This window comes from Chiloscyllium punctatum, chromosome 9 (genome assembly GCF_047496795.1).
Source record: "Chiloscyllium punctatum isolate Juve2018m chromosome 9, sChiPun1.3, whole genome shotgun sequence".
Taxonomy (NCBI): domain Eukaryota; kingdom Metazoa; phylum Chordata; class Chondrichthyes; order Orectolobiformes; family Hemiscylliidae; genus Chiloscyllium; species Chiloscyllium punctatum.
In genome coordinates, this window is record NC_092747.1 from 128,713,018 (window position 1) to 128,737,043 (window position 24,026).

General features: G+C 41.4%; 1 protein-coding gene across 3 annotated transcripts in view; it reads right to left on the bottom strand.

The window, feature by feature from the left end:
• The window catches only part of arhgap42a (Rho GTPase activating protein 42a), a 335,015-nt gene that overhangs the window by 5,822 nt on the left and 305,167 nt on the right, over positions 1 to 24,026 (bottom strand). For all 3 annotated transcript variants that reach the window (XM_072578263.1, XM_072578262.1, XM_072578264.1), the window contains exons 20-23: positions 21,314 to 21,706; positions 21,061 to 21,223; positions 9,184 to 9,246; positions 3,988 to 4,067 (exon numbers count right to left, since the gene is read on the bottom strand). In XM_072578263.1, the coding sequence (XP_072434364.1) occupies positions 3,988 to 4,067; positions 9,184 to 9,246; positions 21,061 to 21,223; positions 21,314 to 21,706 (699 nt within the window). The remainder of the gene's footprint in view (positions 1 to 3,987; positions 4,068 to 9,183; positions 9,247 to 21,060; positions 21,224 to 21,313; positions 21,707 to 24,026) is intronic.

The window sequence follows — 24,026 nt, forward strand, 5'->3', positions numbered from 1 at the left end:
TGTGTAAAGCAAAAAAATGGTGAAGACTAAAATTGGGCCCTTGAAGACAGAAACAGGGGAATATATTACAGGGAACAAAGAAATGGCAGAAGAATTGAATTGGTACTTCAGATCGGTGTTCCTTGGGGAAGACACAAACAATCTCCCTGAGGTAACAGTGGCTGAAGGACCTGAACTGAAGGGAATTTATATTTGCCAGGAATTGGTGTTGGAGAGACTGTTAGGTCTGAAGGTTTATAAGTCCCTGGGGCCTGATGGTCTACATCCCAGGGTACTGAAGGAGGTGGCTCGAGAAATCGTGGATGCGTTGGTGATTATTTTCCAGAGTTCGATAGATTCGGGATCAGTTCCTGCGGATTGGAGGGTGGTTAATGTTATACCACTTTTTAAGAAAGGTGGGAGAGAGAAAGCAGGAAATTATAGACCAGATGGTCTGACCTCAGTGGTGAGAAAGATGCTGGAGTTTATTATAAAGGATGAAATTACGACACATCTGGATAGTAGTAACAGGATAGGTCACAGTCAGCATGGATTTATGAAGGGGAAATCATGCTTGACTAATCTTCTGGAATTTTTTGAGGATGTAACTCTGAAGATGGATGAGGGAGATCCAGTAGATGTGGTGTACCTGGACTGACAGAAAGCTTTTGATAAAGTCCCACAAAGGAGGCTAGTGAGCAAAATTAGGGCGCATGGTATTGGGGGCAAAGTCTTAACTTGGATTGAAAGTTGGTTGGCTGACAGGAAACAAAGAGTCGTGATAAACGGCTCCATTTCGGAATGGCAGGCAGTGACCAGTGGGGTACCGCAGGGAGCAGTGCTGGGACCGCAGCTTTTTACAATATATGTTAATATTATAGAAGATGGTATTAGCAATAACATTAGCAAATTTGCTGATGATACTAAGCTGGGTGACAGGGTGAAATGTGATGAGGATGTTAGGAGGTTACAGGTGACCTGGACAAGTTAGGTGAGTGGTCAGACAAATGGCAGATGCAGTTTAATGTGGATAAATGTATGGTTATTCACTTTGGTGGCAAGAACAGGAAGGCAGATTACTACCTAAATGGAATCAATTTAGGTAAAGGGGCAGTACAGAGAGATCTGGGTGTTCTTGTACACCAGTCAATGAAGGTAAGCATGCAGATACAGCAGATAGTGAAGAAGGCTAATAGCATGCTGGTCTTCATAACAAGAGGGATTGAGTATAGAAGCAAAGAGGTGCTTCTGCAGCTGTACAGGGCCCTGGTGAGACCACACCTGGAGTACTGTGTACAGTTCTGGTCTCCAAATTTGAGGAAAGACATTCTGGCTATTGAGAGAGTGCTGCGTAGGTTCACGAGGTCAATTCCTGGAATGGTGGGATTACCTTACACTGAAAGACTGGAGCAACTGGGCTTGTATACCCTTGAGTTTAGAAGACTGAGAGGGGATCTGATTGAGACATATAAGATTATTAAAGGATTGGACACTCTGGCGGCAGGAAACATGTTTCAATACGGGGTAGACCATTTAGGACAGAGATGAGGAGAAACTTCTTCACCCAGAGAGCGGTGGCTGTGTGGAACGCTCTGCCCCAGAGGGCAGTGGAGGCCCAGTCTCTGGATTCATTTAAGAAAGAGTTGGATAGAGTTCTCAGGGATTGTGGAATCAAGGGTCATGGAGATAAGGCAGGAACAGGATACCGATTAAGGATGATCAGCCATAATCATATTGAATGGTGGTGCAGGCTCAAAGGGTAGAATGGCCTACTCCTGCACCTATTGTCTATTGTCCTTGTGTTTTAGCTGAACCCATAAAGCTGCTGGGAGGAGAGTTCTAGGATTTTGACTGAAGTAAGGGTGATATCGTTCCAAGTCAAGATGCTGTGCAGCTTAGAACTTGGAGGTGGTTGTGGTGGTCCTTCCCTTGATCTGTTGTCCTTGTCCCTCTAAATCATAGAGATTGTAGGCATGGAAGGTGCTGCTGCAGGAGACTTGGGGAGTTGCTGAAGTACATCTTCAAGATGGTACACCTTACTAAATTGTGTATGGTTATTGGAAGGAGTGAGTGTTTAATTTTTGATGCCAATCAGGTGGTCTGCCTTGATTTATGTTAAGCTCCTTGAGTGTTAGAGTTACACTTGTGGCATAATGTGAATAATGTGATTGGTCACTCCCTTTAAAACATCATCAAAGTTCAGTGTGATTTTCTCTCCTTTCTGACCTGTTGGATGCTTCCAACATTTTTCATTTCTACTTCAGATTTCCAGCAAGTTGTATTTTTGCTTTTGTTTTGCCAATATAAAAGCTGCTTTACAATGATTTTTTTAATATTATGTTGTCTAAACCCCAAGGGATAAAAACAATCAGGAAAAAAAAAGAAAGAAATTGTTGAGACAACGAAAGGTGCTACAGAGTTAGTCATTACCATGTCCTGTGGGAAGTACAGTGATCTGGATCTGGTGTGGGATTTAATAACCTTTAATCTAAGTGCTACCAAGGGCATCTGGAATCATTTCAACCTGCTCACGAGAATGTTCCTCATACAAAAAAAAATCCTTTTATCCAACATGTTATGAGCTATAGTGAGAGGATGAATAGATGGGGGCTGTTTTCCCTGGAGCACCGGGGGCTGAGGGGTGACCTTATAGAGGTTTATAAAATGGGTAAACAGACAAGGTCTTTTCCCTAGGGCGGTGGAGTCCAGAACTTGAGTGCGTTGGTTTAGGGTGAGAAGGGAAAGATTTTAAAAGGACCTAAGGGGTAACTTTCTCGTGCAAAGGATGGTGCGTGTATGGAATGAGTTGCCAGAAGGAGTGGTGGAGACTGATACAATTACAACCTTTAAAAGGCACCTGGTTGGGTATATGAATTGGAAGGGTTTAGTGGGATACGGACCAAGTGCTGGTAAATGGGACTAGATTTATTTCGGATATCTGGTCGGCATGGGTGAGTTGGACCGAAGAGTCTGTTTTCAAGCTGTATGGCTCTATGACTTTACGACTGTATAATGGGAGAGGCTGGTGAACACAGAATTCTGTATTTTCATTGATCAGAAAGCTACTGATACTGTCCAATCAAGGAATGGTAGAATGATCTTGCTGCCAAGGAAACAAAATGCTTCATAATAGTGAGAGGATGAAGCTGGAGTGAAGGAAGGCCACAGTTAACAACTGCACTTTATAATTAACAGCAATATGTGAGAGTGAAACCGATAGGGAGCTCTGACCACACCACTCAGCAACAATTGATTGTGACAGCTTCTGAACGATGGGGCTTCTCTGATCAACAAACAAATCTGATACAGCAATTCCATAAAAATTATTTTTGAAGCACTGCTTAGAGTTGATATTAGAGATGGTGATATCTTTCAGTACAGAATTGAACTGAAGGCTGTGTTATGGCTGGAGGAATTAAATGTGGACATACTTTCAGTCTGTGCAGTATCGCATTAATTAAAATGACTGTGTCATAATGTTGTGTACAGCTTAGAGCAGGGTGTATGCTTTGAAAATTTATAATGAAAGCAAAGATAGTAGAAACAGGTTGTAAATGCCAGTCATTGGTTAGAAACAAGAGTTAGAATTGGGAAGTGGTGAAAAAGGCAGAAGAGAAGTTAACTAAAGCTGAACAAGAGACCAAAAATGGTAATTGTGCAAAGCAACAGAGAAACTGAGGCACTATAAAAGATATTAGCCCAGAAAAAAAAATCTTGGGTGTAGCACAGTTCACTTGATCAAGATTATTTATTAAAATGAAATTTCAATTCAATTTACTGAGCAATTTCTAATTGGATTATGCAAACTTTTAATTATATATAAATTTTAAATAAACATGAAACCATTCATAAATCAGAATGCATTTGAAAATATGACCTGTGCCTTCCAGATAAAGACAACCGTGAGGAAGAAACTCGCAAAAACAATTAATTATACAGTACTTGAACTGCAATTGTTTTTTTTTATTTTAGCACAAGAACTCTAATATAGATTTGCTTAATACTCACCATTAGTGAATATTGCTCCCTGTGGGAAAGAAAGTTCATGACTGTGCTCGGCTTTACAAGCATACATAGCTTTGGCTTGGCTGTTTCAAAGAAAAATATCAATCATAAAACACATGCAGTGCATTACTAATAAGTAGAAAAATTTATTTTATTACATTTTAACAAGATATTTCCATGAGCCATTATATACAACCTACAATATAAATATTTTTAATCTTCCTGTACAGTCGATGGTGCTTTTAATTTAAATGTAAACCTGTCATACAATCACAATTTTTAAAAAAATTTAGTTATCAAAATATCAACTTGTTAACTGCAATTATGGCCTGGTTGCTATCTCAAGAAATTTTGTATGTGCCTGCTGCTTCCTACTATGCACCGATTGTTCATGAAGCTTTGATTAAATGAATAATCGAAGATAACTTTCAAACACTGAAACGCCACTGAAAAGAAATGGCATGTCTCACAAAAAGTGTTAGTCATGAGGGCATGAGAATACAACATTTTTCCCTCTGAAAACAGTTAATTTTAAAGAAGTGTTTATTTAATTAATCAAAAGGCACATAAACATATACATGTGCATAATCCAAACTGTTTTTCAATAATTTTTGCATTTGTGTTTGGGTAAGTTTGTGTTTTGTAATAAACCAACTAAGTTTTGCTGACAAAGGAAACTAAACTGACTTATGCTTCATACTGAACCTGACAGTCTGAGACCCACATATTTAGCTACATTATTAAACTCATAGAACACAGAACGTTACAGCGCAGTACAGGCCCTTCAGCCCTCGATGTTGCACCGACCTGTGGAACCAATCTGAAGCCTTTCTAACCTACATTATTTCATTCTCATCCATATATTTATCCAATGACCATTGAAATGCCCTTAAAGTTGGCGAGTCTACAACTGTTGCAGGCAATGTATTCCACGCCCCTACTGAGTAAAGAAACTACTTCTGACATTGCTTTAAATTGAGGGGTGATAGATATAGGAACAATGTCCCTTCGTGCTAGCCATCAGCATCTGAGGAAAAAAGCTCTCACTGTCCACCTTATCTAACCCACTGATTATCTTCTATGTCACAATTAAGTTGCCTCTCAACCTTCTTATGTCTAACGAACACAGCCTCAAGTCCCTCAGCCTTTCCTCATAAGACCTTCCCTCCATACCAGGCAACATAGTAAATCTCCTCTGCACTCTTTCCAAAGCTTCCATATCCTTCCTATAATGGGGTGACCAGAACTGTACGCAATACTCCAAATGTGGCTGCACCAGAGTTTTGTACAACTACAGCATGACCTCATGGTTTCGAAACTCAATCCATAAGACCATAAGACATAGGAGTGGAAGTAAGGCCATTCGGCCCATCGAGTCCACTCCGCCATTCAATCATGGCTGATGCGCATTTCAGCTCCACTTACCAGCGTTCTCCCCGTAGCCCTTAATTCCTCTAGACAACAAGAATCTATCAATCTCGGCCTTGAAGACATTTAGCGTCCCGGCTTCCACTGCACTCCGTGGCAATGAATTCCACAGGCCCACCGCTCTCTGGTTGAAGAAATGTCTCCGCATTTCTGTTCTGAAATGACCTCCTCTAATTCTAAGTCTGTGTCCACGGGTCCTAGTCTCCTCGTCTAATGGAAACAATTTCCTAGCATCCACCTTTTCCAAGCCATGTATTATTTTGTACGTCTCTATTAAGTCTCCCCTTAATCTTCTAAACGAATACAATCCCAGTATCCTCAGCCGTTCCTCATATGCTAGACCTGTCATTCCAGGGATCATCCGTGTGAATCTCCGCTGGACACGTTCCAGTGCCAGTATGTCCTTCCTGAGGTGTGGGGACCAAAACTGGACACAGTACTCCAAATGGGGCCTAACCAGAGCTTTATAAAGTCTTAGTAGTACATCTCTGCTTTTATATTCCAACCCTCTTGAGATAAGAGACAACATTGCATTCGCTTTCTTAATCACAGACTCAACCTGTATGTTTACCTTTAGAGAATCCCTTTACCAATAACAGCTAACACATCATATGCCTTCTGAACAACTCTATCAACCTGGGTGGTAACTTTCAAGGATCTATGTACTTGGACACCGAGATCTCTCTGTTCATCCACACTACCAAGAATCTTACCATTAGCTCAGTATTTGCATTCCTGTTGCACCTTCCAAAGTGAATCACCTCACATTTTTTCACATTAAACTCCATTTGCCACCTCTCAGCCCAGTTCTGCAGTTTATCTATGTCTCTCTGTAACCTACAACATCCTTTGTCACTATCCACAACTCTACCGACCTTCGCGCCATTTGCAAATTTACTAACCCATCCAGGTCGTTTATAAAAATGGCAAACAGCACTGGACCCAAAACAGGTCTTTGTGGTACACCACTAGTTACTGAACTCCAGGATGAACATTTCCCATCAACCACCATTCTCTGTCCTCTTTTCTGATCCAAACCGCTAAATCACCCTCAATCCCATGCCTCCGTACTTTATGCAATAAGATGGGGAACATTATCAAACACCTTCCTGAAATCCATATACACCACATCAACCACTTTACCCTCATCAACCACTTTACCCTCATCCACCTGTTTGGTCATCTTCTCAAAGAATTTAGATTTAGGAGGCATGACCTACCCTTCACAAAATCGTGTTAATTATCCCTAATTAACTTATTCCTCTCGAGATGATTATAAATCCTATCTCTTATAATCCTTTCCAACACAAAGTAAGGCTCACTGGTCTATAATTCCCAGGGTTGTCTCTACTCCCCTTCTTGAACAAGGGAACAACATTTGCTATCCTCCAGACTTGAGGCACTATTCCTGTAGACAATGATGACATAAACATCAAAGTCAAAGGCTCAGCAATCTCCTTCCTGGCTTCCCTGATAATCCTAGGATAAATCCCATCCAGCCAAGGGGATTTATCTATTTTCACACTTTCCAGAATTGCTAACACCTCTTTGTGGACCTCAATCCCATCTAGTCTAGTAGCCTGTTTCTCAGAATTCTCTTCAACAACATTGTCTTTTTCTAGTGTGAATACTGACAAAAAATATTTATTTAGTGCTTCCCCTACCTCCTCTGACTTCATGCACAACTATTCACTGCTATGCTTGATTGGCTCTAATTTTACTCTAGTCATTCTTTTATTCCCGATAGAGCAATAGAAAGCTTTAGGACTTTCCTTGATCCTATCCGCCAATGACTTCTCATGTCCTCTCCTGGCTCTTCTTAGCTCTCCCTTTAGGTCTTTCCTGGCTAACTCGTAACTCTTAAGCGTCCTAACTGAGCCATCAAATCTCATCCTAACATAAGGCCTTCTTCTTCCTCCTCTTGATAAGAGATTCAACTTCCTTAGTAAACCACAGTTTCCACACTCATTAACTTCCTCCCTGCCTGTTAGGTTCATACTTATCAAGGACACTCAGTAGCTGGTCCTTGAATAAGCTCCACATTTCGCATGTGCTCATCCCCTGCAGTTTCCCACCCCATCGTATGCTTGCTAAATCTTGCCTAACTGCATTGGAATTGCCTTTCCCCCAGTTATAGCTCTTGCCCTGCAGTATATATCTATCCATCACTAAAGCTAACATAACCAAATTGTGGTCACTATCAGCAAAGTGCTCTCCTACCCCCAAATCTAACACCTGGCTGGGTTCTTTACCCAGTACCAAATCCAATGTGGCCTCGCCCCTTTGTTGGCCTGTCTACACACTGTGTCAGAAGACTCTCCTGCACATATTGGATGATGAATCATATTATTCCCTGTCCATGTGTGGAAAGTTAAAGGCCCCCATAACATCTACCCTGTCACTCTCGCTCCTATCACGGATCATCTTTGCTATCCTATCCTCTACATCTCTGGAATTATATGGAGGCCAATAGAAAACTCCCAGTGTAACCTATCCTTTCCTGTTTCTAATCTCAGCCCATACTACCTCAGTAAATGAATCCTCAAACATCCTTTCCCAACCATAATACTGTCCTTGACTAACAATGCCACACCACCCCCTCTTTTACCATCTTCTCCATTCTTACTGAAACATCTAAATCCCGGAACCAGCAACAACCATTCCTGTCCCTGCTCTTTCCATGACTCTGAAATGGTCACAATATCGAAGTCCCAGGTACTAACCCATGCTGCAAGTTCACCCACCTTATTCCGGATGATCCTGGCATTGAAGTAGACACACTTCAAACCACCTTCCTGCTTGCCGGTGCCTTCTTGCGATCTTGAAAACTTAGTTCTGACTTCACTACTGTCATCCTCCCGTATACTCGAACTACAGCTTCGGTTCCCATCCCCCTGCTGAATTTGTTTAAACCCACCCGTACAGCATTAGCAAATTTTCCGCGTGATATTGACTCGTTACATTTAAAACTTATAACCAGTGGAGAAATGAGACTAGAAAAGGAAACAATGCACACTTCTAACCTGGGTGGTAACACATTATGTGCTATTATTTGCATACATTTAAATATAATTTTGATTTCTTCAGTGATGAATATCAAACTGAACATTACTGAGTTGAATTAGCTAGAGAACCTTAGTTGTGAATTGGCTAGATAAGCAAGCTGCAAACAAAGGTGAACTTCAAATTTTCTCAGTATATCTGGATTTGTTCTAATAATGCTGAAAAATGTGTTGCTGGAAAAGCGCAGCAGGTCAGGCAGCATCCAAGGAGCAGGAGAATCGACGTTTCGGGCACAAGCCCTTTTTCAGGCTTATGCCCAAAACGTTGATTCTCCTGCTCCTTGGATGCTGCCTGACCTGCTGCGCTTTTCGAGTAACATATTTTTCAGCTCTGATCTCCAACATCTGCAGTCCTCACGTTCTCCTCCTTTGTTCTAATAATGTTTGGTATGTCCACCACTGAGTAGTACTTAGTTACATTTTTTCTCCAATTGGTTACATGTCAGCTTACATATTTAGCAAAATATGCTCTTAGTTCTCAGCGAAGAAGTAGAATGAAATATGTGATCAAACACGCTTGGTGTTTGCCTTTGTATCAGTAATTAACTGGATGTTCCCTAAGAATCAGTTAGCAACTAATTATTAGGATACCTGGCATTTCAAATGACTCAAAGTAATGACAGTAATATCTGAAAACTCTGGAACAAAGTGCAAATGTTAACAATGTGATAGAAATAAGGACTTAGAACATATAAAGTTGTTCACTTACCATTTGGATGAACTTGGTTTAGCAGTACCAATATTTTCAAATAACTGAGCTCTGGATGCAACTCTAGAGGGAGAAAATAATTCAATATATCAAGAAATTGGTTTTTGAAATGACTGATTTCATCAAAATTCACTCTTCATACAGCTTTGATGCATTTACTTCCATGTAAACTACAAAAAGCAGACACATTCCTTGATATAATAATGCTGCAAAATATTTTCTGTAATTGTGCAACTGCACATTACAAGACCTCTTTGTATTTTCACTTGGCATGATATCTGCTATTTTTAATTTTATTCTTTTCCTCTCAACCCTTGCTCCTCGAGCCAGCCCATTTCATCTCAGCCCCTCACTTTGTGAGCGCTTCTACATTAATATGAAATTCAAACTTCTGTAATTGTTCTGTAGTATTTTGAAGCCATGCTGGAGTAGATTAGAGGGATGAAATTATGTTATTAAAGCAATACCAATGAATTATACACTATTTTGTTGAAAGCTTTTATCCTCTGCGGCTTGTGACAGTTTTTCTTCATTTATTTTCAACAAATATTTGTTCAGCTGGCGTTGGACGATGTCCTTATTTTTAATTAATTTTGTCAGTTCACGAAGAACAAGTGAGCACTTTTTACAAGTCTCTTCATTGTGACAGCTGTCATTTCATAAACTACACAACCAGGAGATACATGAAGTGAGATAGAGAACTGCAATTGTTCCTCAGCATATGGTTATTTTCTTTTTTTTAATGAAAGGGAATACAGGCAATCAAATTGTGCTAAGTTAGTAAGCGGTTTATCTAACGAATATGTTGATATATAGAATTAAATGTCTGCATGTCCTGACAAGCATCTCCGAGATCCTTGTGCTGATCCAAACCAAATTTAATGGAGATCAAAGAAATAATTATGTAGAAATTCAGCAGAATCAACAGGCAACTTCTGTGGAGAAAGAAACAAAGTTAATGCTTGTGCACAGGACATATCTGGGTAATTTAAGACATTGCCAGGCAGCTACCAGTGTTGTAGCTGTCCTGGAACAGCTTGGCTAGGGATACAACTACTACTGAAGCATAAATTTTCGATATTATTGGTGGAATGTTGTCAGAACCATAGCCTTTGCAGCATCCAGCACCTTCAACTATTTCTCGGTAAGTGAGATTTTGAAGAAGATTTGTAGCTGAAGTTGAGGTTCAGGTTGTACGTTTGCTCATTGAGGTGGTAGATTTGTTCTCAAACGTTTCGTTACCATGCTAGGTAACATCATCAGTGAGCCGCTGATGAAGCGCTAGTGTTCTGTAACGTTTGCTATTTATCTGACTTCCAGTTCCATTTCTGAGAGGTTGGTAAATGTCTGAGAACAAATCCACCAGCTCAGTCAACAAACTTGTAACCTGATTTCTTGGTAACACTTAGAGTGAATAGCATTGACTAAAGACAATTCTCGTTCTGTGGGAATGAGACAGACCCACGGTTGGTGTGTTGCCTCCTAGGTGCCAGGGTTTGTGATGTCTCTGATTGTGTTTTCAGGATCCTTAAGGGCGAGGGGGAGCATCCCCAAGTCCACATGGGCAACAACAACTTAATTCAGAAGAGTGATGAGATTTAAGCCAGAAATTCAGGGTGCTAGGGTGGAAGATTAGAGCTAGAACAAACAAGTTATCATCTCTGGTTTGTTGTCTGTGCCACATGTTAGCGAGGCGAAGAATAGGGAGAGGCAGGAGTTGAACACATGGCTAATGGGATAGTGCAGGATGGAAGGTTTCAGATACCTGATTAATTGGGGCTCATTCTGCGGTAGGTGGGACTTCTACAAACAGGATGGTCTTCACCTGAACCAGGGGGGTACCAATATCCTGGGTTGGATATTTGCTAATGCTCATGAGGTGGGTTTAAATTAACTCAGCAGGGGTTGAGAACCCAAATTGTAGTTTGAGTATACAGGAGGTTGAGAGTAGTGAGGTCCGAAATAAGGTTTCAAGGTCACAAGAGTGCACTGGCAAACAAGAAGTTAGTTTGAAATGTGTCTACTCCAATGCCAGGAGCATCTGGAATAAGGTGAATGAACTTGCAGCATGGATCGGTATCTGGGGCTTCAACATGGGTAGAGCAGGGACAGGAATGGTTGTTGCAGATTCCAGGTTTAGATGTTTCAGTAAGAACAGAAAAGATGGTAAAAAGAGGGGAATGGCGTTAATAGTCAAGGACAGGATTACGCTTGCAGAAAGAACTTTGAGGACTCATCTACTGAGATAATATGGGTGAGGTTAGAAACAGGAAAGGAGAAGTCATCCTGTTGGGAGTTTTCTATAGGCTCCGAACCGTTCCAGAGATGTAGAGGATAGGATATCAAAAACAAATCTCGATAGGAGCGAGAGTGATAGGGTCATTGTTAGAGGGGACTTTAACTTTCCAAATATTGACTGAAAATACCATAGTTCAAGCACTTTAGGTGGGTCAGTTTTTGGCCAACGTGTGCAGGAACGTTTCCTGACTCAGTATGTAGACAGGCCAACAAGAGGCAAGGCCACATTAGATTTGGTAATGAACCCAGCTAGGTGTTAGATTTGGAGGTAGGTAACCACTTTGGTGATATTGACCACAATTCAGTTATGTGTACTTTGGCAATGGAAAGGAATAGGTTGCACCGCAAGGCAAGAGTTACAGCTGGGGGGAAAGGTAATTATGATATGATTAGGCAAGAGTTAGGATGCATAGGATGGGGAAGGAAACTGCAGGGGAACAGCACAATTGAAATGTGGAGCTTATTCAAGGAACAGCTACTGTGTGTCCTTGATAAGTATGTACCGGGCAGGCAGGGAGGAAGTGGTCGAGTGTGAGAGCCGTGGTTTACTAAGGAAATTGGATCGCTTATCAAGAGGAAGAAGAAAGCTTACATTAGGATGAGATGTGATGGCTCAGTTAGGATGCTTGAGAGTTACAAGTTAGCCAGGAAAGACCTAAAGAAAGAGTTAAGACGAGCGAGGAGGGGACACGAGAAGTTGTTGGCAGATAGGATCAAGGAAAACCCTAAAGCTTTCTATATGAATAGCAGAAATAAAAGAATGACTAGAGTAAGATTAGGGCCAATCAAGGATAGTAGTGGGAAGTGCGTGGAGTCAAAGAAGATAGGGGAAGTGCTAAATGAATACTTTTTGTCAGTATTTACATGAGAAGAAGACAATGTTGTAGAAGAAAGTACTGAGATACAGACTACTAGACTAGATAGGATTGAGTTTCACAAGGAGGATGTGTCACTAATTCTGGAAAGTGTAAAGATAGATAAGTCACCTGGGCCGGATGGGATTTATCCAAGGATTCTCTGGGAAGCCAAGGTGGAGATTGCTGAGCCTTTGGCTTTGATCTTTATGTTGTCAGGATTGGTGCCAGAAGACTGGAAGGTAGCAAATGTTCACTTGATCGAGAAGGGGAGTAGAGGCAATCCTGGTAATTATACAACAGTGAGCCTTACTTCGGTTGTGGGTAAAGTGTTGGAAAGGGCTATAAAAGATACGATTTATAATCATCTAGAAAGGAATAAATTGATTATGGATTTTCAACATGGTTTTGTGAAGGGTAGGTCATGCGTCACAAACCTTATGAGTTCTTTGAGAAGGTGACCAAACAGGTGGATGAGGGTAAAGCCTTTGATGCAGTGTATGTGGATTTCAGTAAGGCGTTTGATAAGGTTCCCCACGGTAGGCTATTGTACATAGTGCAGAGGCATGGGATTGAGGGTGATTTAGTGGCTTGGATCAGAAATTGGCTAGCTGAAAGAAGACAGAGGGTGGTGGTGGATGGGAAATATTCATCCTGGAGTGCAAGGACATGTTTTATGTCCACTGCTGTTTGTCATTTTTATAAACAACCTGGATGAGGGCGTAGAAGGATGGGTTAGTACATTTGCAGATGCCATTAAGGTTGGTAGAGTTGTGGACAGTGCAGAAGGATTTGTAGGTTACAAAAGGACATAGATAAGCTGCAGAACTGGGCTAAGATTTGGGAAATGGAGTTTAATGCAGCGAAGTGTGAGGTAATTCGTTTTGGAAGGAACAATAGGAATGCAGAGTACTGGGCTAATGGTAAGATTCTTGGTAGTGTGGATGAGCAGAGAGATCTCGGTGCCCGTGTACACAGATCCCTGAAAGTTGCCACCTAATTGATAGGGCTGTTAAGAAAGCATATGTTGTGGTATCTTTTATTGGTAGAGGGATTGAGTTTCGAAACCATGAGGTCATGCTGCAGCTGTACAAAACTCTGGTCCAGCCGCACTTGCAGTAGTATGTACAGTTCTGATCACCCCATTGTAGGAAGGATGTGGAAGCTTTGGAAAGAGTGCAGAGGAGATTTACTAGGATGTTGCCTGGCATGGATGGAAGGTCTCACGAGGAGAGGCTGAGGGACTTCAGGCTGTTTTTGTTGAAGAGAAGTAAGTTGAGAGGTGACTTAATTGAGATGTATAAGATAATCAGAGGGTTAGATAGGATGGACAGGGAGAGCCTTTTTCCTTGGATGGTGATGGCTAGTACAAGGGGACATTGCTTTAAATTGAGGGGTGATAGATATAGGACACATGTCAGAGGTAGTTTCTTTCTCAGAGAGTAGTAGGGGCGTGGAATGCACTGCCTGCAACAATAGTCGACTCGCACACTTTAAGGGCATATAAATAGTCATTTGATACTAGTCTTAGACCCACTATTTTCCCTTTTAAACTGGATCTAAAATGTAATCGCTTTATTATCACTGTTACTTAGAGAGACCTTTACTCCAAGGTAATTAATTTCTCCTATCACATTACACAATACCAGGTCTACTATAGCCTGCACTTTGGTGAGTTGCAGAATGTGCTGCAATTATCTTAAAAATGTTCTGTGAACTCCTCATTGAGGCTACCATTATCCATCTGGTTTCTCTATATGTAAATTAAAATCATCCGTAATTATTTCCATTCCTTCATCACAAGTACTCAACATTTCTTCTTAGATACTTCCTCCAAAATTGTGGTCACTGTTGAGGGGCCTGTAAATCACTCCCAAGAGTGAATTCTTTACCATACTATACCTCTATTCCACCCAGATAAATTCTGCATCCTGATTTCCTGAACCAAGTTAATCTCTAATTGTTGTACCAAGTTTGTTTGGGAGTAATATTCCTCTACCTTTACACAGCTTCCTGAGCTTTTTCAAATGTCACATAGCCCTTATTCAGAACCCAATCCTTGTCATTCTGCAGCCACATCTCTACAATGGTTATCAGATCATATTTATTCACCTCAATGTATGCATTTAATTCATTTAAGACAGTAAGAAATAGGAATAGGAGGAGGCCATTCTGCCCCTCGAACCTGCTCTGCCACTCAATGGGATCATGGTTGATCATGTCCATTTTCCTGCCCTTTCTCTGTAAACCTTAATTCTCCTGATCAAGAATCTATCCATCTCAAATTTAAATATACACAAGGACTCAGTTCCCATAGCTGTCTGTGGCAGAGAGTTCCAAAGACTCTCAACCCTCTGATAGAAAAACATTTCACTTTCTTTTTCATGTAAAAGTACATGTGACAATAAATTTCAATTCTATTCTTCATCTCAATCTTAAATTATTTCCTTTATTGAGACTATCCCCTCTCGTCCAAGACTCCCCCATGAGGGGAAACATCCTCTCAGCATTTACCCTGCCAAGTCCCTTAAAACTCCGATATGTTTCAATGAGTTCAATTCTCAATTTCAGAGGTAAAGCAGTTTCTCTCCTATTAGGCAAGCTGGCTAAAGAGATTGCCATTATACAAAAGCTGGAATCTCTCAGTGAAGGACAAGGTGAGGGAGAATCAGGAATCTGCTTCATACTGACCCAATTTCTGAAGCTGTACACTAATCTGAAACATTTTCAGATTTTCCTTAATTCATAACGTCAGAGTTCTGTGGTCAGGATGCAGTGCCTATTACAAACATGCTGTTTGACTATTAGTTGATGTTTATTGTTTGAATGATTTTGTTTTATTGGAGGTGTCAGTTTGTAAGGTTACATACGATGTAATTTTGTTTTGTTTATTGTTTCACTAAAACTGGAATATGAGACCAACACTAAACTCTTCTATTTTACTCTGTTATGCAGCTTTTATATCAATAATATGACTTACACTTCCACAATATTGATTGGAACCTCCTTTGTGCAATAGTTTGGGTGGAGCAGATTTTGACAGCAGCCTTCAGAAAGGATTCCTGACTCAATATGTACATAGGGCAACTAGAAGAAAGACAATATTGGATTTGGTGCTTGGCAACGAACCAGGTCAGGTATCAGATCTCTTGGTGGGACAGCATTTCCATGATAGCGATCACAACTCCCTGAGCTTTACGATAGTCATGGAGAGGGCTGGGAGCAGACGGTATGAGAAGGTAATTAATTGGATGAAGGGGAATTACAATGCTATTAGCAAGGAACTGTGGAGCATAAATTGGGAACAGATATTCTCAGGGAAATGCACAACAGAAATGTGGAGGTTGTTTAGGGAGCACTTGCTGCGAGTGCTGGATAGGTTTGTCCCACTGAGGTAAGGAAGGGATGGTAGGGTAAAGGAACCTTGGGTGACAAGAGATGTGGAACATCTAGTCAAGAGAAAGAAGGAAGCTTACTTAAGGTTGAGGAGACAAGGATCAGACAGGGCTCGAGAGGATTACAAGGTATCCAGGAAGGAACTGAAGAATGGACTTAGGAGAGCTAGAAGGAGGCATAAAAAAGCTTTAGCAGATAGGATTAAAGGAAAACCCCAAGTCATTCTACACTTCTGTAAGGAACAAGAGCATGGCCAGAGTGAGGGTAGGGCCGACTAGGGATGGTGGAGGGAACTTGAGCCTGGAGTCGGAGTTGGTAGGGGAGGTCATTTGCTTCAATATTCACTAGTGAGAGGAACTTGTCATTTGTGAGGACAGTGTGAAACACACTGATATGCTCAACTGGTTGATGTTAAGGAGGAGGATATACTGGAAATTTTGAAAAACCATGAGGATAGATAAATCTTCTGGGCTAGACTGGATATACCAAAGTTACTACAGGAAGAGAGGGAAGAGATTGCTGCACCTTTGCGATGATATTTGCATTCTTGTTGCCCACTGGTGTAGTTTCAGATGATTGGAGGGTGGCAAATGTTATTCCCTTGTTCAAGAAAGGGAATAAGGATAACCCTGGGAATTACAGACTAGTCAGTCTTAGGTCAGTGGTGGGCAAATTATTAGAGACGATTCTAAAAGGCAGGATTTATGATTATTTGGAAACGAATACTGGATTAGAGATAGTCAGCATAGCTTTGTGAGTGGCAAGTCATGTCTCACAAACCTTACTGAATTAGTTGAGGGTGTGACAAAGCACATTGATGAAGGTAGAGAATGGTTGCGGTGTCTCTGGATTTTAGTGAGGTATTTGAAAGGTTCTCCACGGTAAGCTCATTCAGAAAGTAGGAAGCATGGGATGCAGGGAAACTGTCTGTCTGTATGGATACAGAATTGGCTGGCCCATAGAAGACAGAGGGTGGTGGCAAATGGAAAGTATTCAGCCTTGGAGCTCGGTGACCAGTGGTGTTCCGCAGGGATCTGCTCTGGGACCTCTGCTCCTTGTGATTTTTATAAATGACTTGGATGAGGAAGTGGAAGGGTGGGTTATTAAGTTTGCTTATGACACGAAGGTTGGTGGAGTTGCGTATAGTGTGGATGCCTGTTGTGGGTTGCAATGAGACATTGACAAGATGCAGAGCTGGACCGATAATGACAGATTGAGTTCAACCTGGAAAAGTGCAAAGTGATTCATTTTGGAAGGTCAAATTTGAATGCAGATTACAGGGTTGAAGGCAGGATTCTTGGCAGTGTGGGGGAACAGAGGGATCTTGGTGTCCATGTCCACAGATCCCTCAAAGTTGCCACCCAAGCTGATAGGGTTGTTAAAAAGGCATATGGTGTGTTGGCTTTTATCAGCTGGGGGACTGAGTTTAAGAGCCGCAAGGTTATGCTGCAGCTCTATAAAGCCCTGGTTAGACCACACTTGGAATATTGTGTTCAGTTCTAGTCACCTCATTATAGGAAGGATGTGAAAGCTTTAGAGAGGATGTACAAGCTTTAGAGAGGATTTACCTGGAGGGCATGGCTTATGAAGTAAGGTTGAGGGAGAATGGCTTTTCTCATTGGAGTGAAGAAGGATGAGAGGTGACTTGATGGAGGTGTACAAGATGATAAGAGGCATAGATAGAGTGAGTAGCCAAAGACGTTTTGGCAGAAATGTCTATCACAAGGGGGCATAATTTGAAGGTGATTGGAGGAAGGTTTAGGGGAGATGTCAGCCATACGTTCTTTACAGAGAGTGGTGGGTGCGTGGAATGCACTGCCAGAAGTGATAGTAAAGTCAGATACATTAGGGACATTTAAGTGACTCTTGGTTAGGCACATGGATGATAGTAAACTGAAGGGCATGTAGGTTAGTCTGATCTTAGAGTAGGATAAGAGGTTGCTACAACATCGAGGGCTGAAGGGCCTGTAACTGTTCTATGTTCTATATATCATCGAATGGAGAACCAGGAAAATGATGATTCCCAGCTTGACAGGAGCACATGCCTTAGTGATAGAGGTCAACAGAAGTGAAAGGCTACATTTTTGTGGGGAGTTAAGGAGACCTTCAAAACATCTCCTGATAGGAATTGCGAGCAGGTGATCAGGTAGGTCAATGCTTGCAATCATGTGCCCGCGATCTGTGAGCAGTACAGGCTGGTTCAATGACCAATGCATTGAAAAATAACAATAAGCATCCACAGCAGCTCCAACCTCCACACTGCAGAATGCTCACACCGCTATCACATATCCATCACACATTAACTAGATGTCAAGACTGAAAATGAATATTCAGATCTTCCACCTCAACCTCATGCACCTTCCAATTTATGAAAGCCTCACACCCATCTCTCACTAACTTCAATTGTTTGCTATAACAGCAACACTAACAAATACAGCACAACACAATCACTCAGATTCTTAGCTCTCTCCCTCGTGCAGAAGGGAGCAACATAGAACAGCAGGAGGTATACCTGGAACACTTACATTTTGCTGCACATTATGAAATCAACTGTAAGAATTTGCTGCATCCAGCTTTATTGAGAACATGGCAGATGTTGGAATATGATGGCATTTGGAATGTTGTGAGTAGTTTTTGGCTCCATAAGGAAGGAGGTGCTGACATATTGTGGTGCATGTTCAAATGGAGGTTCCAAGATCAGTGCAGGCTCAAATTGCTGCTACTACAGCACTACATCTCAATGCTCAAAGGGACATGCTTTTTCAAGCAGTCCTACAAGGTTGCTCCAACAGATTATTAGGAGTGGTCAGGCATGTCTAATGAAAGTGCTTGTAGCACCCTGAAGCACAAACCTGCTACCGTCTCTCAGGACAGCAGCATTTGTGCTCTCAACACTAAACTCCATACTATACATTTGCTAGTGCCTGTCAGTCAGTCAAAGAAAACAGCTTACTGCCCATGCCGGTATGGCACAGCTGTCAGTTGAGTCCACAAGATCCATAGTTCTCAGCAAGGAAGACAAGGCAATCTGCAGTAGACCACATGAGGGTCAACCATGCTCCAGTTGGTTGGGTAGCACTGCACAGAGTACTCGGTCAGGCAACAGCCTCTGCAACACAGACACTAAGGAAAGGCATATTGGTGAATCCTTCATTTAAATTTGTATAATTGATCAGATCATTGAACCAAGATACTGTGGAAAGATTGGTGTTGCTGACTTTGGCCAAATCTTGGCCAAAAGGATGATCTGATGAGGTGTTCCCAGATGGATGAGGAAGTGGCTAAGTGGTGGTGAAGGGAAGCAGAGTTTGAAGCATTCTAGTCACAGTCATCCTGGAACAAAGGAGAACTGGTGCTGTCTTCTTGCCTTTTTCCTCTTCCTCCTACAGTGACCTCCCAAAGCACATTGGCAATCGCCACACCCCCATCATGATAGCATTGTGAAAGATGCATCATACCAGCACAAACTTTGATACACATTCTAGAAATTACTGTAGAGCTCAACTGAGGTCTAAATATCAGAACTGTTTGAACACACTACATAATCTACCCTTTATATTTAAGACAAGAACAAAGACATTTACAACACAGGAACAGGCTTTTCAGCCCTACAAGCCTGTGCCAATCCAGATCCTCTATCTAAACCGGTTGCCTATTTTCTAAGGATCTGTATCACTCTGCTCCCTGCCCATTCATGTATCTGTCTACATACACCTTAAGTGACGCTATTGTGCCCACCTCTACCACCTTTGTTGGCAATGCATTCCAGGCCCCCGCCACTGCTGCGGAAAGAACAGTATAATTGTTCTTATTCTTTTGGGATATTGACATTGCTGGAAATCAGGCATTTGTTGCTCATTTTGAATTGCTTTTGAACTTAGTGGCCTGCTAAGGACATTGCAAGGGCAGTTGAGAGTTAACCACATTGCTGTCGGTCTGGAGTCATACATTGGCTGAACCAAGTAAGGAATGCATACTCTCCTTCCTGAAGAACAATGGTGAACAAGGTGTTTTCTTCTTAAATAATTGACAACCATTTAATAGTAAAAGAGGCAAGTTTATATTCTAGATTTATCAACTAACTTTAAATTCCAACAGCTGCCATGGTTGGGTTTGAACCTGTGTGGTTCAGAGCATGAGCCTAACCTCGACATTACACTTCCACTGCAACATTTCCCCCAGTCTGGCAGCAGCATGGCTCTCATTGTCCAACAGTTCTTCTCGAGACAGTGGGTGGCAAAGTGATTGGTGGGGGGGGGGTGTGGTTAGCCACATGTACATGTCACACCCTTCAGCTCCAAGCAGCCACGCACTTAACCTTCCTGCTGGCCCAAAAACAGACTCCCTCAGGGTGAAAGCACTGGGACTGCTGCCAGCAGCGTGGCATCCAGCAAAATGGTAATGCGTGCTTGGTCATACAGCAACTGCACATTAATGGAGTTGCAGTCCCAGGTGTTTCACTTCATGTTGAAGTCCAGAGGTAGATCATCCATAAATCCAAGTTGCTTCCCATAACACAGGAATCTCACTAGTCTGCCTAATCCATACATCACTCTTTCTGTTCCTCTTTGCTTAGAGAGAAATTATGGATTTTTCTTTTGCACACAGAGGATCTCCTTCAGCTCTGTGATGCAATGATGGGTGATATTCTGGGCCTTCTGTGAAGGGCCCTCCTCCTCCTTGTTCTATGTCAAGCTTATCCACTTTGCAGCCTCTGCCGCATTTACCCGCCAACATACAGACTCTGATGCACAGCAATTAGAACTCAGATACCCATTGCAGACTTAGTGTAGACAGGTAAGCAAATCATCTACACTTCCAGACATATTGACATAGCAAATTCAAGACAATACCTTCAGAAACAATCAGTTACTTTCACAAACTTTCCTATCGCCGAATTATGTCTAAAGCACTGTGTCAGCTATTTTAATGCCTGACCTTATAACTACTGGCAATGTATATGGTAGAGGGGAGAATGTCTTGGTCAATTATGGTTGAATAGACAGTGAAGCTGAACAGTCCAAGTCAAACCATGGTTTGTCAAATTATGTTCTGGGCAGTCCTGATGATTCTGGAGCAAGGATGACAGAGCTGCACTCATGCCTTTGCCATGCTATGCTGGAAATGCTGTGCATGCTCATCATGTAAGTTTGTGCTTTGGCTGGCATGATGGTCCCCAAGCTCATGGCTACTTGTGTAGCGTTAGTGAATCTTTAGAACAGTACAGCACAGTACATGCCCTTCAGCCTTCGATGCTATGCCTCGATGTTTATTACTTGAGACAATTGAGTTGCTATTGTAAAGAATCTTTCACAAAAGTAGTACTTACACTGATCCAGGTTTCTGATAGCCATTGCTTGTTGATGCATCTAGTCTTCGTCTAATAGTCACTTTTGGAGGAAGTGCTGGGTTAGACGCAGTTTTGGGTGTATCTTTGAAATCCACTGAAGAAAGATTTTGAACAGAACTGCTAAAGGTTCTCGTATTAGTACCTGGGGGAAAAAAAATCAAAGACTTTAACGCCTTTTTAAAACTTTAAAATTAGCAATTTTAACCATAATAAAGATAACCTAACCACTTACCATCTGTTGTAGGGAGAGATGTTAGAGAAGTTGTTATTGATCTTTTAAGTCCAGTGTATTTGTAGGATCCCTCACTGCACAAGTTGAATGTCTGAGATGTGTTTCCTACATTACTGACAGACAACAAACTCTGAGAACCTGCCTGACCATCTGTTTTGACAGTATCTTCACTGGAACTTGATTCTGGGCTAGTCGTCCAGACAATTGTGCTCTTTTGTCCAGGCAGTGAGGCAGGTGCTGACACCCATGGTATTCCACTGTCTCCTATCTCCCTTTGCAAATGACGCTGAGAAGAGCCGGTTTTCAAGGAACTGTTTATCTCTGAGGAATGAGAGGACAGAGACTCTATGCTTCCCATCGGTGTACTGTCTGGGCTGCTGCTGAAAGCATCACCTGAGAAAAGGAACAACTAGTATTAGAGTATGTACAGTATGTCAAATTTCATTGCAGAAAATAGAAAAAGGTAACTATCAATTACAAGTATATGATCAGATATGAGGTTTAAGGCATAAAAAATCTCTATCCAGGTTTTGAGAAGTTTGACATACTTTTATTGTTAAGAATTGAAAATAAGCCCCTTAAGATGTAAAAATTATTAATCAAAATAGTGAAGAGGACAAATCACTTTTAACTTGAATATTTTTGTCAAAGTTAACACTTCCACTGTGTAATATTTTGCTTCACTTCAATACAACAATAAATGTAACTCTATCCACAGTTTTTAAGGAATACTAATCTTCCTGATGGAACCACTATAAAAAATAATCAATTGGTAAAGTAAATAACCCTGTCAAAATAGCAAACTATCAAAAATGGAAAGCTGGATATTTCCATAAGAATATAAACGATAGGATTAGAACTAGACTGTATGAATTGTCAAGCCTGCCACACCATTCAATAAGATTATGATTGATCACTGACATCAATTCCATCTTCTTGCCTGCTTCCCTTGATTTCCTCAGACATGAAAGATTTGCCCAGTTTAGCATTAAATATTTTCATGAATGAGGTATCCATGACCTACTGGCACAGAGAATTCCAGAAATGCACAACCATTTGACTTGTTTCCACGTCTTATGATTAGCCCTCTACCCTCAGACCATATTCTATATTCGCCAGTCAAGGGAAACAACCTCTCAGTATCAACCCTGAGACCTTATAGGCTCTTTCATTTTCATTCTCCTAATCCCAAAGTTATAGGCCTAATTTACTCAGTGTCTCATCATAGGTCGTAAAAATTGTCTAAATCCAGGATTATTCCCAATTTAATGATCCTTCACTCTACATCTTGCTTTAGGAATCAAAAACTGCACCAAGTACCCTAGGTGTGGTGTCAAAGGCCAAAACAATTCTAAGTTAAAAAGTCACACAACACCAGGTTATAGTCCAAGAGGCTTATCTGGGAGCATTAGCTTTCGGAGTGCCGCTCCTTCATCAAGACAACCATCTGAAGAAGGAGTGGCGCTCCAAAAGCTAGTGCTTCCAAATAAACCTGTTGGACTATAACCCGGTGTTGTGTGATTTTTAACTTTGTCCACCCCAGCCCAACACTGGCACCTCCAAGTCAGGTACACAATTCTAGCATGATTGTTATTCTTGTACTCCATCCCCTTGTGATGAAGGCCTTCATTGCTGTCCTTGCATACTAACTTTGTGTTCCTAGGAACATTATCAATCATTGCATTTTCCTGAGATGACAGAATGTTCAGAGATTTGCACAATGTCACAATATTCTCCAGTCAGCTACTATCTCCCTCAATGCACCAGGTTGTGCAGCTTTGAAATTCCTTGTGCCAGAAGGTCATGGATACCTCATTCATGAAAATATTTAATGCTAAACTGGATAAATCTTTCATGTCTGAGGAAATCAAGGAAAGCAGGCAAGAAGATGGAATTGAGGTTAGTGATCAATCATCATCGTGTTGAATGGTGCAGCAGGCTTGACAATGCAGCCTTGCAGTTCTATTTGACATTGTTCTTTGTTGATCCTCAAGTAATGTTGGCTTCAGCACATTTGTTCTGCTTGCCTAGAGTCAGTCTGCGCCATCGTCTCTTGCCTGTATGGTGTAGGAGACTCAATAAGCTGTGTTATAGTGATGGCAGGTACTCACTTTTCAACAGTAGTGCACTTCCTAGCCAATATGTCTTGACGTTTTTGGAAAACATCAATGTTTTCCCATTAGAAAAGATGATTCGGTTGTTCCATGCTAACAATGTCTTTGTCAGGGGTAGTTTCAGCAAATCAAATGTGGTGTGCAACTGATGCTTTACAGTGAGCAATGCTGGAGAACTCTCAGTTGTTGAGTGGGTTCTCTTCCAGTGCATGAACAAAAATTGGCTCAGTCTTTTGGATTGTAATTTTTGTTTTCGAGTTACCTGTAAAGAAGGTTTCATTGTCTGAATAAAACTTTCCGCTAATCATTTATGTCGAATTCAGCTATAAATAAACTCATGATATACACTGTGGACTGTTATCACGAATAAGTTGTTCTCGATAGTCAAACCATGCAATAATCTCCTCCAATCTTTCAATGGTTTTCTCATTCTTAGTTGCTATTCTTATGGAGAAAGCTTCTCTGCCTATTGCTCTACCTCCCTGTTTTGCTGCACTCCATGTGTTCTGATTAGAACTCGAAGAGCTGAAAAATGTGTTGCTGGAAAAACACAGCAGGCCAGGCAGCATCCAAGGAGCAGGAGAATCGATGCCCTGGGC